The sequence below is a fragment of the Psittacula echo genome (assembly GCF_963264785.1).
Source record: "Psittacula echo genome assembly, chromosome: 17".
NCBI classification, from domain to species: Eukaryota; Metazoa; Chordata; class Aves; order Psittaciformes; family Psittacidae; genus Psittacula; species Psittacula echo.
Window position 1 is genome coordinate 6,738,199 of NC_137753.1, and position 16,833 is coordinate 6,755,031.

The 16,833-nt window shown below is 51.9% G+C and overlaps 1 protein-coding gene across 3 annotated transcripts in view; it reads right to left on the reverse strand.

Annotated features, from left to right (window-relative positions):
• Positions 1 to 16,833, reverse strand: part of EPHB2 (EPH receptor B2) — a gene marked incomplete at its 5' end in the record, with an annotated part of 106,738 nt that overhangs the window by 19,227 nt on the left and 70,678 nt on the right. For all 3 annotated transcript variants that reach the window (XM_080631102.1, XM_080631101.1, XM_080631103.1), the window contains 2 exons: positions 15,167 to 15,502; positions 16,096 to 16,251. In XM_080631102.1, coding sequence (XP_080487228.1) covers positions 15,167 to 15,502; positions 16,096 to 16,251 — 492 coding nt within the window. The remainder of the gene's footprint in view (positions 1 to 15,166; positions 15,503 to 16,095; positions 16,252 to 16,833) is intronic.

Below are 16,833 nucleotides of genomic sequence, written 5' to 3' on the forward strand. Positions count from 1 at the left end.
GTGAGCCACCCGCCTCGCCAGAGTGCCCTGGAAACAGCACACCCACAGATGCCACTCGTCCCACTGCGCACAATGGGACCTTCCAGCAGCTCCTCCGACAGCCCAGCCAGACGTCCACCCCTTCACTGCCCTGTGCTGCCTCCATGGCTTGACACATGGCCAGGTAGGAGCAGGGCGGCCTCGGCTGGGACCACACCATGGGCAAACGCTCTTCCAGGGACCTGTGCTGCCAAGCCCATGTGGCAGGAGCTCAGCACGGAGCACTGACCAGCTCTGTTCCTGCCTGCTGCAGACTGGGGCAGGCGAGCAAGCAGCCTGGACTGCTTTTAACCTGGGTTGGCTCAGTCATTGACAGCAGAGATGCTTCAGCACTGCAGGTATCTGCCTACAGCCCCCTTGCTGGAGGGGTTGGCACACGGAAGTGCCCACGCTGCCCTCTCTTCACTCTGAGAGCAGTGAGCAAAGCATGGGTCCTTGTCCACCCCGTGCCCAGCCTGCTGACAGCAGAGCCAATGCAGCTTGCACAGATGTCAGTCCAGAGCCCATCCCAGACATCACACATCACCAGCCCAGCCTTGGAGGGTGCTAGCTCCAGCACAGCCTTAGCCCTGGCACATCTGCCAGCACAGAGTCACTGCTTCAGCAGCTTCGGGGCAGAGGGCAAGCCTCTGGGATGGGAGAAAAATGGAAAGTGGTAGCAAGAAAGCTTCCCCATCACTTGCATGCCAGGCCTAGTTATAAATGGATGCAGAGAGGCTTGCACTCAGAAGGGCTTTTACCAGGTCCGACCCTTTCAATATTTCATGGAAGAACAACTCATTTGACAGCTCTGAGAAACAGTTTGGAAGAGCGGCACACAAAGCAAAGCATCAATTACCCATCTCCAGTCTGGTTTCCTTTGGCACTATGAGCAGCGACAGAAACTGTGCCAGCTGAGGACAGCAGACACAGCAGCGGTGGGACTGTGCTACTTGGACCAGTGTGGCTGCAGCATGTTCTTGCACATTGCTGTAATGAATTACAGCTGAGCAACTGCTCTCAAAGTATACCAACAGAAGCCATCCATCTGCCTCTTCACTACTGGGTTTCTGGATTCAGAGCACTGTAGCTCTCAGGATGTTCAATGTGTGCCAAGGGGAGTAAGGGCTGGATATGATAAAGCAAAACCTGCCACCGCACTGCTCCACCATTTCCCTCATCTCCTTGGGTTTCCCTACTCTTGAAGGAAGGTGCAATGCAGGTGAACCTCAGCAAAGCGCTGGTGATCACCAGGTTTGTCCAGCACTCATTAAAAGTAAGTGCAGAGAACTTCCACCATTGGAAGTATCCAGGGCCAGGGCGGACAGGCCTCGCAGCAACCTGATCTAATGAAAAATGTCCCTGTCGATGGCAGGAACATCTTTACAGGTACCTTCTGACCCACACCATCCTCTGATTCCAACAGATCCTGAGACCAGCGCCCTACCTCCTCCTAAACGCCAATCCTCCTATCCGCTTCTGGCTAAGCCAAACCCTGTTACCCACCAGTCTGAAACTCTCCATCATCTCAGACCATCCCTTATCCCTTATCTCCTAGTCCCACTGCTTCAGGGCCCATCTTGCAAACTCCTGGGATTAGTTTCCCACACTGGTGTGAGATAAAACACAGGTAACAATTGTGGAGCCTGTGAGCCCTCTCCAGACCTTGCTGCTTCCTTGACAACACATTTCAGAGGACATCTGCAATCTCCAAGACAAGTATTTCTCCCTGTGGAAAAAGGCCTTGGAAGGAAGATGTGACCAAGCTACAGATCGTCCTGCAGCATGGGATCGGGACTGAGCACACAGCCCACGGTCTCTCTGGCACATCCGAGCTGCACATGCTCTGGGAACCCGTCCCACACTCATACAGGCGACCCCAGGACAGGGGCTGCATACACCCAGACCTGTCCCACCACAGAACTGGGATGTGGCGACATTCCATGATTTAGACACAGGTTCCATGGCCGGCCTTGCAGCTGGAGAAGCATCTCCACTTCGGGTCCCTCCAGGTAGGAGCAAGGACCCTGGGATGCTCTCCTGCCACTTCCGTGCACTGTGTGCCAGCCTGGGAGCAGAAGGCTTCTGCCAGGCATCTCCTGCTTCTCCAGGCCATGCTGAGGAAGCTGCAGAAGATAACAGCTAGAGCACCGTGTGAAGCATTTGTGACCAGCCATGGCCCAGGTAGGCAGCTGTGGAACACGGTGAACCTGCCCTCATCTGGCTTAGAGAAAAGAGAGCCAAATAGATGAGGGCTCATCTAACAAGCCTTAATGAGGTAAATGCATGGCATGTTGGGGAGGAGGCAAGTGAGATGGGTGAGTACAGCTACTTCAGCACTTCTCTTCTACCTGGGGCAAAGGAGTGTCTCTGGATAAGCAGGAACCTCCACCATCGCATCTTCTCAGTGACTGCTCTTGCTATCACAGACAAAGGGGAAATGCACCATAATAAAAGATTTAGGTCAGATTTGACCTCTGGAGCTTTCTTAGCCCAGCTCGCTTGCAGAATCATTTCAAAATCAGCCTTGTCTAGGCTCGAGCTTGGGACTCCAGCACTTTACCTTAATGCACCAGGAGCTGAGCAGACTTCTCTGCTCATGGGCAGCTCTGCAGGATGAATCCATGGGGGTGTCCAAAGCTCTTATTGTCTGGCTTTTCTGCAGCCCCCACAGAGTGCAAGAAGCTGCCTGAGCTCAGCTACTGGAGACACTTGGGAAGGATGGGGATCCGGATGTACCCCCCTTCAGGTCTTAACAGCGGAGCCTGTTGACAAGGGTAGAAAAGATTAAGGGAAATAAGGAAAGGGGCGAAGACACGAAGGAAAGAAGTCTGAGTTTTCCAGGAGAAACAGACACCTTCAGGCAATACCTGAGAGAAGGCCACAGCGACTGCAAAAGCCAAGGCAGCTTGATGAGACAGCACAAGGACAGGTCAATTTTGCAGGGAATTGGGAAAAGCTACCCTAACATTCTGGTCTGAACATCGGCACGAGACTGGCAACAGAGGCCAGGCAGTAAGATAATCACAGCTGAAATGCTTGGGGTGACCCTGTCATAGACAGACATCCCGATTTCTCTGAGGACTTCATATTATGATGAGCCCGCTGTGCTTCTTGCGAGGTTTGCCTTGCAGTGACTGGCCCTGTTCTACAATGCACCTATTATTTTCAGGTTGAAAATATTATTTTCAGGTGCTGGAAGTTTAGAAAACAGACTTTTGTCCTCATAGAAGAACTGAAAGATCATGAAAGATCCTCTTCCTCTGTCATCTGAGTTTCTTGTGTGCTTCACAGAATTTATCAGCCCACAGATCAATCCGATGACTCTTCTGAACCTTCCCCAGTTTTCTGTTAACCTCTTTTATAAACATCAACCTCAAAACTGATCGCAGTAGCCGGTAACCATCTCTTTTAGCCGCAGAGACAGCATCCACCTCCTCACTCAGGTTGGCTATTCCTCTGCATCCAACACAACCCTTCTCTGACTCAGCCCAGCCCTCCGTCAGCTTGTGCAGAGCTGCTGCTCCCTCTCTGCCAAGGGACAAGGTAACTGCTGCTTCCTTCACTCTGTGCACTTCACTGCTGATGGAGGGCTGGAACAAATGCCTCAGGACCCAGGACACTTCTGCATTTCCTATAACCCTGTGTTGTGCTGGGAGCAGGGTGAGAGGCCCTGGATGCATCTGAAATCAGCGTAATCAGTAAAACTGCCATGTAAAGCTTAGGGCAATTCATTGCAATAAACCTGACAAAAAGCAGCAAGGGGGCATCACACAATGTATTGGGTGAACGGGAAATAAATAGGCCTGTCTTCCTCCTTGGTGTTACATCCCTGAGTTGTACCAATTAGAGGCGTTCTTAGGAAGATGGAGTGTTTCCCTCCCCAACCTACACCCACGATACCAGGTTTTCTCAATCTGGCCAAACAAGACCAGGAGTCCTCAGGACATCTGCTGGGGCACCTTCCTCTTTTATTCAAACAGCATCCATCTGGGAGCTGTTACCTTTCTCCTAGCCCTGCTTCTTCAATATCCTATGGTGGCCTCCCTCCTATTCCACTTCTACCTTCTCAGTACAGAGAGACCAAGAATAAAGATGTAAGAGTCTATAAGGAATCACTTAACAGGAGAACAAGCAGGCATCTTCCTCACAGACATCGAGCAACATAATTTGACATCCTGTGACATAGCCTGATCCCTTATGCATGCTGGTTCATCCCATTCCAAGGGACCTATCAGGGCTGCAAGCATCCTATTTCTAATAAGCTTTGATAGCAGAGCCAAATTTTCCATGTCAGGTCCTGATCTTGGGCCACCACAACTGCCAGAGGCTGCTGCCACTGGTTTTTAGTAGGTCTAACTCCCAGTGATGTGATGCTGTCGAAAGAAGCCCCTCTTTACCTACACACCAAATAACACCCACAGCACTTCAGGGCTACTCCAGAACCTCTATACCCTTGGTGCTGCTGTGAAGCTGTGGAAGCTCACGCTGCTCAGGCTGGGAAGCTGGACTAAAGGGAATAAAACCGCACAAGAGACTGCCACCAGACAGAGCGACACTACAGGGAGCAGCCCAGGGCGTTGGACTCCCCAGGCAGCATCTTCTGCATCAATCCCTGTCTGTTTCATGGGACACCTGCTGGGGGACACCAGGATCTTCCTGCAGCTCCTCTTTCATGATCTTTATACCATTTGAAATGCTACCAATTGCAATCTGTCCCCCGTTTTGCCCCTACCCCCTGCCTTCTTCATCTGCCAGTCTCGCAAGGCTCAGCCTTTCACTCCTTGCCTACCAGTGGGTCAGCGCTATTGAGATCCTGGTACAATCAAAGCGCCTCCACTCCTCCACTGGCTTAGCTGGAAGAGTTAAGTTACAGGCAGCAACCCCCCTATCTCTGATCACTTTAATACCACTAACCCATGTCATGTCAGACAGAGTCAACATTTGCTCTGGAAAACACTCAGGACAGAGAAAGCAAAGCCAAGCTGGCCTGTGGCCTCTCCCCAGCAACACTTTGAAACTACCCAGGGGACACAGAAAAAGAGGTGAACAGCTGGGAGTTTTCCAGCATCTCCTCGGAGCCCTCCTGACAGATCCTGCAGTGTCAAGTTACTGGACCGGGAGCTGCTTTTATTATTATAGGAGAGTCAGCAGGGAATTCTGGCATTTTCAATTACCCACATGCAGAAGCGGCTGTGATCTGGGGTCAGGATTAACTGCATGACCCCCAGCTGAAGACAGAGTGGCAGGGAAATGCACCATGATGTTGCAAGGCACCAGCTAGTCCAGAGGCCATGGGACAGGGCAGTAAATGGGGAGATGTGGGGCAGAAAGCTGCTGACAGAGAATCTGGTGGTGGATGCCTGCAAGTGCCTTGCGAACATGGCACAGAGAAAGACTTGGGAAGCCTTAGGGTAGTGGACAAGCTTCTCTCCCACTGCTTTTACCCAGGGATGCAGCCTCACTGGTCACTTAGGTAGCTCCATCACATGGCAACAACATGGGAACAGGATCCCACATGGTACCAGAGTGGGGCATCCCTCAGTACAGGGCGTCCAGCAGGTCCCAGAGCTCCTTCTGCACTTCCAGCTCTGCACAACCCCAGCAGCTCACTGCAGAAAGACTAAAGGATAAGTGCTGTGATCAGTCATGGAGCAAGGGCTTCCCTGACCTTGAAGCCACAGGGCCTGGAGACATTTAGGCTGGAATCCAGGCTCCAGCAGAGCCCAAACCCCATTGTTTGAACTGGCAGGAGCACACAGGGCCTCCATGCAAGGCTGCAGGCAGGTGAAATAGGCACATGAGGCTTAGATGACCTCTGTTTCTCAAGCATGGGCAGAGTAGGAAGCCAGGAAAACTCACTCTGCCCTTCCCCACAGACCTGGGTGCCTTGTCCCAGGAGGTTACCCAAGGAACACATAATCCACATCAGCCCTCGCTCCTTGTCCCAAGGCACCCCAGTCCCACACAAGCCCCAGAAGGCAGCTGTCACTGTGCAATGGTCTAGCTGTCCTCAGTCCAGGTCCAACCGCTCCAAGCCCCGGTTCTTCATGCTCTTACTCAGCTCAAAGTCCAACTGCATCGAATACCTAGCTGAAAACTGACTTCTTTGGTTAAACCTCCATTTTTCACTTCTCCAGGTAAAGCACTCCCCCGGAGAAACTCTCCAAGCCCTCCTGGAGAATGGATTTGAATTGGAGATGCTTTCCTCTAACATGAGCACTGAAAGCACCACAGGAAGGAATACCTGGATGAGGAAGAGAGGAAGGGAAGTTTTTCCTTTGTCCTCAATAGCAACACTGGTGACTGTGCTCTGCATGGGAGGCTGGGCTGGAGACCTCCAGAAGCTCCTTCTCCATCAGCACTTCTGTGTGTGTGACTCTCCTGCCAAAAGGGTTCACTATTGCTTGGACTATTAAAACGTTTGCTCACCCAATTTATTTCCCAATGTCCTCCCCTTGATGGCTTGTTCAGGAGCTACATCCTTTTGAAATCATTACCTCCAGCAGAAGCTGAGGAAAGCCACCCAACATCCCAGGGATGGCAGCACTGGAGCTCTTCACAGTCACCCTCAAAGCAGCAAAAGCACCGGGCTTGACAGAGCTCTAGAATCCTGGGATTTCACAGCCTGTGAGGTTTTGGCTTCCAAGGTTCCTGGCAAGGTGGCCCCATCAGGCTGGTACCCACACTGCTTGTGTGCGTTGAGTGTCTGGAAGAGTTCCCAGCAGGCCCAGCCTCCAGCCCCTAGAGTCTGTGACGACAAACGCTGGAAAATCTTAAACCCATGGCAATGCAGCCCAAAGCTGGCCCTGGCTCCGGCCCCATTGAAATCGGCAAAGGCTTTGGTGTAGATTACAGCCTTTAAAGCAGTTCCTTATGCCACAAGCCCAGTGACTTGGCCCAGGCAGATGAAGGCTTTTGGCTGTCTTTATGCTCTTTGTTTAGTTGAGTTTGCAGCCTTCGTTTGCATGCTGCCATCCTGCCCATGGAGGAGGCAAAGCTCAGCACTGAGAGGAGACGTTCCAGAGGATCCCAGCATCCCGCCACGCAGCCAACTGGAGCGGGTCTGGGGTCGCTTGGCACCAAGGTCCTCCCCATCTCCTGCTTCCCCCTCCCTATGGAAACCTCATCTGCTGCAGATCAAGGCAATGTCATCAGCAAAATGACACCTAATGCAGAGCATCCCCTTGGACCCACTGACTAATCTAAGGCTGAACTCATTCCTTTGCTCTCTTTCATGGAGGACTCCACCAGGCTGGTCTTCCTTTTTATGGAGGGCAATTTTGGAAGCATTGGAGAGTCTGGAAAGAACATTTACTGCCCAGCCCTACCAATGCAGCAGGCTCCTGCACACTTGCCAGTGGCTGTGATGAACATGCACCGGGTTGCACCCAGACAGGCATGTTGAGGATATTCCTGCCTGAACCCCATCAAATAGAGACTTATCATTTTATGCATAGACAGGACTACTAAATCACAGCGACTCCTCGATGGACCAAGGGACAACCAGCCATGGGGGTGCGTTAAGCCTGGTTTGCTACAATCATCTATTATGGTCCACATAAACATGCTACTGAGCGGGGTGTGCTCAGCTGTTCGAGCACTGTGACCCTGACGCTGGCCTCCCTTATCTCTGCAGCCTTGCCTACCTGCCTCCAGCATCTCCACCTGCCTGATGATGGCACTTAGTGCCTCGTGAGCAAGCAAGGCAATCAGCACTGCGGGCTGTGTGCGCCAAGTGCAGCAGTGGAGAGAAATCACTCCTCTTGAACACGTAAGCAAAAGGTAAGCTCCTGAGCCCCTCCATCAACTCTCAGCAGCAGGGACGGCAGCACGTTGTGGGCAGAGGCTTCACCAGAAGGAACTTGCCACCCCATTCATCACGGATGCGCTTTTGTTTTCTGCCCAAAGCCAGCTCCAGATGCATTGGAACAGGTTTCTGAAGTTCCAGGCAGGTGTGGGAAAAATGATCCTCAAATGCAACAGGGAAGCCTGGGAGTCAGCAGGGGGAGAAGCCCACAGAGCCGGTAGCAGGCAGAGAAGGGCATCTGCTAGAAGGGCTCAAGCAGTGCAACCCATACCCTGCCCTGCCAACATCCCCCAACTGCATGTAAAGAGCCAGCAGCTGGCAGAACTCCTGCCACCTGGGAACCCTGGCTGCAGATGGTCTCCAGTGGGCAGAGAAGGGACTTGGACATGGCAGGGTCCCTCCCGAGCACTTGTCACGGTGCTGCAAGCCAGGGAGATGCAGGGAAAGCAAGAGGCTGGGCCACCAAGTGACAGGAGGAGGGCAGCAAATGTCAAGCTGCAGCCATCAGGTTTCGGTGGCAACAGCCCTGGGTATGAGGCGGTCAGGGTGAAGGTGGGAGCTGTGGATGAAGGAAAGCAAAGAGGGAGAGAAGAAGGGCAGCAGAGCCAGGATGGTTATGTGGGCCCACGTGCAGGGTAAGGTCTAGCTGTTAAAGCTGGATAACAGATGCAGCCATGAGGACGTCAAGGTTTCAGGAGGCTTTGGAGCCTAAGAGCCAGCCAAATAGTCACAGAAATACATCCAGTGAAGTCCTCAACAGAAGAACCATGGGATGTAAGGGACCTCAGGAACAGTCTTACAGTAGCTCAGCAGACACATTCCTTGCTCTGTCACACAGACAAACAGGCTCCCCTGGCTCCCTTCATGTGGGAGATGGCTCCACAGCTCAACATTTCTGCTTTTCCACCTCTCAGCATCTTCCTGGAGGTATCATGGTCCTCCTCTGTCCTAACAATGCTTGTGTCAGTTTTCTGCACAAGAAATACTCTACCAGATCTTGAACCATCAAGAACTATGAGACTGCTTCTCATTGACCTCAGCCACCTCAGTCCAGCCTCCTGATTCCGCTTACTGGTGGGAGTACTCTCCCATTTAGGCAGCTCCTGGGCAGCCTTCCAGCTTTGCCAGTAGTTTTCCCAATCAAATGTTTTACTGGTGTCCAGACAGGCAAAGTCTACTGCATGCCTTAGAAAAATCACTCATGTCATTGGGAAAAAGCCAATGTTACACACACTCGTGCACAAGGACTTGATGGACCCTCTATCTCTTCATGTGCCAAGTCAAAACTGGTTGCCTTTCTGAACGATGCTTTAGCCAAAGGCAGGACAGAATGGGAGGCCAATTCATATGCAGAGTGATCTAAAACATCTCTTGGCTTGCACCTTTGAAACTTAGTATAACAAAGAGCAATGGCCATAAATCATAGCTTGGGAGGTTCATGTTGAACATAGGGAAAAGCTCCCTGACCGGGGGGAACCCTGGGACAAGTCACTGGAAACGTGGGGAGATCTCTGCCTTTGGGAATTACCAGTAAGTGCCTACCCAAAGACATGGCTGCCCTGATGTATTGCTGGCAGTAGTCCTGCCTTAGGTGGCAGGTTGGATGAGAGATCCAAGATGTTGAGATGCTGCAGTCTCCTGCCTTTTACTTCTATACTGGAAGACAACAAGAAATGGACATTCAGAGCTTTTAAGGTCTGGAAAGCTCATTCCACCTTTTCAAGGTGATTTCTGCATACGCTTTCCCAGGTTGTTTCAGGCAAGTAATTCCTGACTGCAGCCAGCTCAGGGCAAGGCTAAAGCAGCATGAGAGAGATGCTGAGTCCCTTCTTGTGTTCCGAAGAGTGCAGGCCACTGCTGTGCATCCCTGTGAAGGAGGAAGCCAGCCAGATCTTCTGATGAAAGTGAGAAGATAAAAGCAAGAGCCTGTGTGCCCCTGGCAATACAGTTCTCTCTCTGTCTAGCCTGCAGCATAACTAATGTGACAAGCAAACAGCAAGCTGGATGGCTGGTGAGAAGTGCTAATCCCTGCCAACCTTATACCTTCACTTTGCCTGCTACCCTGGTTCCACTCCTTTCTCTCCTCACCTGACCCCTCCACGCTCCTGCTGCATTTGGCAGTAAAGCTGCAAGGGACTTCTTTTGGTTGAAGGTGAAGGAAATCTCTCTCTGCTCTTCCCAGGATCTGTCCTGCCTGTGCTGCATCACTCCTGGCTGAAATCCCTACCCCTACATAAGGGCCAGGCCAGATCCAGTCCATTCACAGTTCATTCAGAGCAGAGCAAAGCCATGGCCCACGTGCTAGTTTTGGACCACTGAAGCATTCAGCTGTCCTTGAGCTCACAGGCACCTCTGAGTCTTGTCAGGATAGTCCTGTCCCATAGGCAGTGCCTGGTTGGGATGCAAGCCCCTGGTTGGGATGCAAGCCACCGTGATGCAGAAATTCAAACCCTGATGGCACAAACATGATGCTCATGTGTGAGCTGCACATCTCCCCAGCCAAAGGACCCATTTCATGACATACTGCTGTGAAATGCCACCCGGAATAATAGTGCAACAAATCCTAAGTTATCTGGATCCACAGAAAGGGAGAAGTGCCAGTTAACTCTGCCACTGCGGATGGTGCTCATGATAGGTTTATCAGGAAAGTGTATCGGTTTCCCCTGTCACAAACTAGCTTGTATTCACACTGCATTAGGTGTTTATGGCTCTTTTCGGCTCTGTTTGCAGCCAAGAGCCTCAGCCACCAGAGTAAATCCTCCCTTCTGATCCCATGTGACACAAGAGTCGCTCACAAAAGGCATACGCTCCCAAAAACCTGGATGTTCTTCCCTCCATCACTGGGAGGTCTTAAATTTATCTCTGGATATTCCAGAGCCCAGGGCTCTTTCCTCCCCTTCTCAGATCACAAAAGCCACAGGCTGGTATCAACAGGTACCCTATCCATGTGCTATTTATGTCACCCCAGCCCAAGGAGCCCTTTCACTTGGTGACTTTCCCATGGCACTCAGCCAGCCTCAGTGCAGATGGGGCCTGCAAATCCTCACAGTACCAAGATTCTTCCCCCCCACCTTCCTCAAAGAATGGCCAAAAATTAGCAAGCAGGGGCTGTGTGTTGTCACCAGCAAGAGGGTCGAAACTTGGCTTGGCTTTCAATTAGTCAAGTGTCATTATTCTGAGTGCTGGGCTATGTTCAGCTCCTTAACCCCTGGCTTCTCTCCTAGGCCTTCCCTCTTGGGATGCTGGCATGGCTCTCAACCACCCTCTTGGCATAGATCTTTTGTTCTGGGATGGCTGAGAAAAGGCTTTTTAGTGGCACCTGATCTCTGAGCGATGGGCCACTAAACGGTGTGGCTTGTTTTCTTTAGCCACATCATGGTCCCTTACAACTGGCTGTGTCAAATGGCAAGTCCTGGATCTCCCTCCTTGGAGAGTTGCTGAGCTTCGGGCAAAAGAAGCCACTCGGCTGCAGGATGCAACAGGCAGGCAAGCAGAGGGTGAGCTGGGAGATGTACAAGCATGGAGCTGGAGGTCAAGAAGATGCCTGTTGAGAAGAGCAGGGAGAAAACACAACCTAGCCTCAGAGGTGACAGAAGGTATTTCATAGGAAGGCAGTGGAGACCATGCAGAGTTTGCTGGAAGCAGTAAATTCCAGGTGGCTGAAGAGCGAGTGGTGAGCAAAGAGGTGGTGGGACGAGGATGCTTAGTCCAAGCTCTTTTTAATTCCTATTCTGCTGATCCTGGTCTTTTCTGATCTTCTATCTTGTAAGAAAGGAAGCATCACACCTCCTGTTCTAACAAAAACCTGCCCTTTGGATGTTAAACACCTTTGGTCTTTATAGGACACTCACTGCAAGAGAAAGGTCCAGGAAATCTGCCTCCAAGCACAGGCTGGTGCTGGCTGCTCTCTTTTGACCAACCTTCTCCTAAGAAGAGAGCTGGCCTGTCCCTCAGGGCTCTTCTCTGCACCATGGTACCTGGACTGATCACTGTTTTGTTGGTGGGACGGAAATGATGACATTACAGTGAATTGCAAGGGGCACACCTTGATAGTCTAAGGCCAGCATCACCTTGGGCAATGAAGAACACGAGGACATGGGCTGAGAAGGAACTCGAGGGGATCCAGCCAAGGGTGACCAAGGCAGTCTGGGGCACAGGGCTTGTGACAATTGGAGAGAGCTGGCCTGATAATGGAGATATTAAGGGTGAATGTAATCACAGCTACAACTGCTTTGAGCTCCATTAGAAGAGGGTGGAAGCTCACTCTTCCCAGCAGGGGCAGGTGATACAACAAGGGGCACAAGCCACAAATCAGGCTGCAAATTATGCCAAGTCTTTCCCAGGAGGGTGACTTTAGTCCTGAGAGAAGTGTCCCACAGAACCTGATGGGATCCCATGCCCCAAATCAGGCAGGGCAGCATGACTTTGTGCAGCATCAGCATCATCTGCACCACATGAAATTAGTTTTAACCAAGGCTGGCACTCAATGGGGACTCACACTGTGGCCAGCAAAATTATTAGAGACCTGGGAGATGATATAAACCCATGGCTGTCAAATTGTTCATCAAGTGTCCAAAATGGCAGAATTGGGAATGCAAACTTCTGTGCGGAGCAAGGATCATGGCTTGATGGCTGAAGTCATGAGAACAATTACAAGGTTGTGCTTGGGTTTGGAAACCAAAATGTAGGTCCTGCTTTCAGAATGGGAGACTGCATAGAGGGAAGCAACGTTTGAAGGCAACAAGACAGAAGACACCAGGGAGGTAAAGACCTGACCTCATGGCTAAGCGAGGCAGCCCTTTACACTTGGATGTGTGACAGGAACAGTGAGACCAGCACGGGCAGCAGTTTATCTGCAGCAGAGCTGCTATGGAGTACAACATCTAATTCAAAAAATTATGGTGAAGAATAAAGAAGTTTCCACAAAGATCCATGTTCTGGAAAGCCACCTCATAGGAAGAAAGGATGATTCAGTTTGGTCTAATTATGCCTTAATATTTGTTGATAGAAGCCACCCACCGCCTGTGTCTACATAAGGAGAAATGTCCTAACACAACACCACACAGCTAAATAAGTCATGTTGATGTAAAGGCCAATGTCAGTGAAATCCAGACCCTGCTGCAGAGAGGTGCAGCAGTGATGACCACAGCCACCTTTCTCTGGAAGAGCAAGGTGAATGGTGTCTCACCTTCCTGATCTTCAGTTTCCTTTTGGGATGAGAGTCACCATCACACCTCCAGCCCCACTCAGCAGGTGCCCGCTGGCTGTTCTGTTCTCTTGCTTCTCGTTTCTTACTCTCACAGCAGCTCTTCCCTGATATGCTGAAGAATTTGTGATAGCTGAAGGTGCTGATGCTGGTGATGTGACTTCTCTCCTCAGGCCCGAACTCACTGAGCACAGGTGGTGGCCCAACAGTGATCCATTTATCGCTGGGTGGACCTCAGCAATTTGGCCTTGCTTTAAACCACGACATCCCATCATGCATTAAGTCCATCTCTTCCTGAGATGGAGCTCCAGCTGGCTGCTCAACCCAAAGCAAAGGCAGAGGGAGGCTGTAACGCCTCTTCCCCAGGCCCATCCCTTCCCTCCCTCTGCAGCTTTCCTCTCCCCACAACACCCTTCATTCTCCTGTCCCAGCCCTGCTTTTGTGTCTGCAGCTTCTCTTACCAACTGCTAATGATCTACATCAAGGCTGCCAGGCAGTGCTGAGGGTAAGCAGAAGAATTCAGATCCTCTAATTACAGAGGAATTAGCGAGCAGACAGTTAGTGTTTAGTGCTAATGAATAGATACATTAAGAGAGACATCACACAGGCTGAGAAGTGTGAGCCCTGATAATAAAGGAGTGTCAAACAAGGAAAACACAAGGAGGAGGATCCAGGGGACTGAGAAGGATTCAGACGCAACTCAGCTCTCTGCTTTTGCTAATGTGGAAGTAGCCACAGGCAGTACATGAAGGCAACAAGCACACCATACAACTGCAGAATGCAAAACCTGAGCATTCAATAACTCATCTGGAGGTGTGCAGAGCTCCTTCCCATCCCCAGGTAGCATTGCACCCACTCCATCCCCATCAGCCATCTCCGTAAAGGAACCTGCAACAGGTCACCATCCCAGACCATCTCCTCTCTCCTCATCCTGTGGGATGTGTTCCTGCTCGCAGCCAAACCACGGTTCAATGCTATGCTAAATCTGCCTTCAGGGCTTCTGATATGGTATTGAAAATACTGATCCTGGGGCTCCCCAGCTAACTTGAGATCAGAGGTTGCTCTGATGGGTCATGGGTGACCATGTTTGCAGGTTTACCTCTGTCTTGGCACTCTGCATGCCCAACCAAGTGATGCCTATCTACACCATTGTGGCTGCTTAACCCCAAACCACGCCCATCGTGTCCCCTGCAGCTAGTATACACCATGGTCTCCAGGCAATTCAGTGCAAATGCAATCATTCACAACTGCCAAATTCAGCCTTAAAGGTCATGTCATGGCCAGTCAGCCTGCGGCTTGTTCACACAACCCCACACATTTGCTGCAGCGCTCAGAGAGACCACAGAAACTTGTTTTCTCCCACACATGCTTGTACCTTATTGACTTGCTTCCACCATCCAGAGTATGCAAAGCCCCAGTGTGTGCTCCAGCTCCAGATGGCTTCCAGGTGGGCTGTGGAGAGCAGCCTCTGACCAGCAGCATCCTGGGGCATCCCACCACCAGCAGAGCTGCTGCAGCCCCCCTGACACATCCCTTCCCCCAGCAAAACCACCTTGCACAGGAGGAGCATAGCAAACCCCATGCCAGCACACAGCTGCAGACCCCAAATGAAACCCTTCCAGCTCTGCTGCTTGGTGGTCTTCCCCAAGGTGACTCCGCAGTGCCACAGGGCCTGGGGCAGACCTCCAGATGGTCATCATGCATATCCATCTCCTAGCTGCACTGCTGTGCAGCTTTCCTCTGCCTTCATGGCCTGCCTTGGCTTTCTGTGCAGTCAGAACAGAGATTGTAGCTTGTGTCAAAATGATGGAGCTAATGTTACCGTCCCTCCTTAAGAAACAGGAGCAGCAACAGTGAGCACTGCAGCTGTGCCTGCAACACACCCCACCTTTTCACTGAAACTAAGAGGTGTTTTTCACAGCTCAGGCTTGGGCTTCATCCAGAAATTGCCAAGCCCATGCAATGTGGCCATCACCAATCTGCAGAGCAAGCAACACGATGCCCCATCTCACCCCACCTCTTCAAGCTCTGCTCACCCCACAGGGTTTCACCCACTACCTCTCAACCAGGAGACTGCTGCCCACCACCCCTTCCTGGAGAGGTCTGCTGGGAGACACAGGGCCAGGTCTTACCAGCCTGGTTGGTGGTGATGTTCACCGATGCAAACTGCGGGGAGAAGGGGCTCTGGTCGGTGACACCATTCACTGCCTGGATCTCGAAGGTGTACTGGGTATGGGCCAGCAGGTCACTGATGTAGATGCGGGGCTCCGTCAGGCCCAGCTGGCGTGGGGCGAACTGCACATTGTCCCCACAGCGTGTGCATGCCCCACGGCCAGAGCCGCAGCTCTTGCAGATGATGTTGTAGACCAGGTCCTCCCGGCCCCCCGAGTCTCGTGGCGGGGTCCACTCCAGCATCAGAGATGTCTCGTTCACACTGGAGATGACGGCCTGGGGGGCAGATGGGATAGCTGTAAAGGGAACAGACAGAAAGGTGTAAGAGCCAGAGCCCTGCTCATCACTACAGGGCCACCTGCACCCCCTCCTCTTCCCCATCCCTGGACAGGACTCTGCAGTGGGCATGCGCTGAGCTGGATGCTTCTCTTGGTGTCAGGGATGTGTGCAGCAAGCTGGATACCCAAAGGCAAAAGTGGGAACAAAACCTGTTCTCCTAAGCCAGGCTGATGTGATTATGTGGCATCCCTGGCAAAATTAATCGGTTATTTTTTTATAGCATGTCTGATTTCTGGCCCTTGCACTCATGTCCTTCATGCCAAGACGCAGGTCTTCTCATCTGAGTACAGCCCTAGAGTGAAGTCATCCCACTTCCTAGAACAGCACAAAACAACCCCAATTCCTGTCCTCCCTGCACATGCAATGTTTGCAAGCACAGACTGTCCCAAGGGAAGAAAGCCCCGTGTCTGCAAGGCTCCTCTGGACAAGGTGATCTGAGCCCCCGTGACTCCTCCAAAACCCCACTGAGGCAGATGCCTTTGGCTGATGAGCATCTCCTTTCCCAGCCACGTGCAGTCCCTCCCGCTCCGGTTGCCTCGAGCTCACATACTGGTGCATGGCATGTCGATAGGATCAGCATCGGCCCGGTAATACCCATTTCGGCACACGCAGTTTGTGGCCCCTTCTGAAGTTGTCCGGCTGTTAATGGGGCAATGGACGCATCCTTCATCGCCTTGGCTGGCCTTAAAGGTCCCCGATGGGCAGCCTGGAAGAGAACCAAGAGCAGTGGTAAGGACTGGGGCTGGTGGGGATGCCCGGAGCCTGGTGGTGCTGCCAGGAAACACCCTTTGGGGCTCTGCAGAGTCCGAAGCCAAAACTGACAAATTGAAGTGAACAAAGTGGAGAAGGAGCAGCCGGTTTTCAGGCGCTGAGGAGGCAGGAGCTGCTGCCTGCACTGCCTGCAGACATCAGGTCCACATGCAGACATCTCCTCCTGCTATTCTGCAGCCATGAGGGCAGAGCAGGGACCACGCATGGAGTCCTCGGAATGCAAAGGGGATTTTGAGCCATTGCCACCCTAAGATGCAAGCAGCGGTACCAAGTCAGACCACGGTCACCAACAGTGACCACCCAAGGAGCAGGGCACAATCCAGGCACATGCACTGGTCATGATACCTCCCCACCCTCCAACAGTCCAGGATGTTTCTCAGAGGCAGGCTCTTTGCATTTAACATCTCTTGTGGGACGTTTCTTCCACTGAGTTTTCCAGTCCTTTCTTTACTCCATGCAAATGCTCTGCACCCCTTTTATCCCAGCAGCACAGAGCCCCGAGGTGCAACCACAGGCT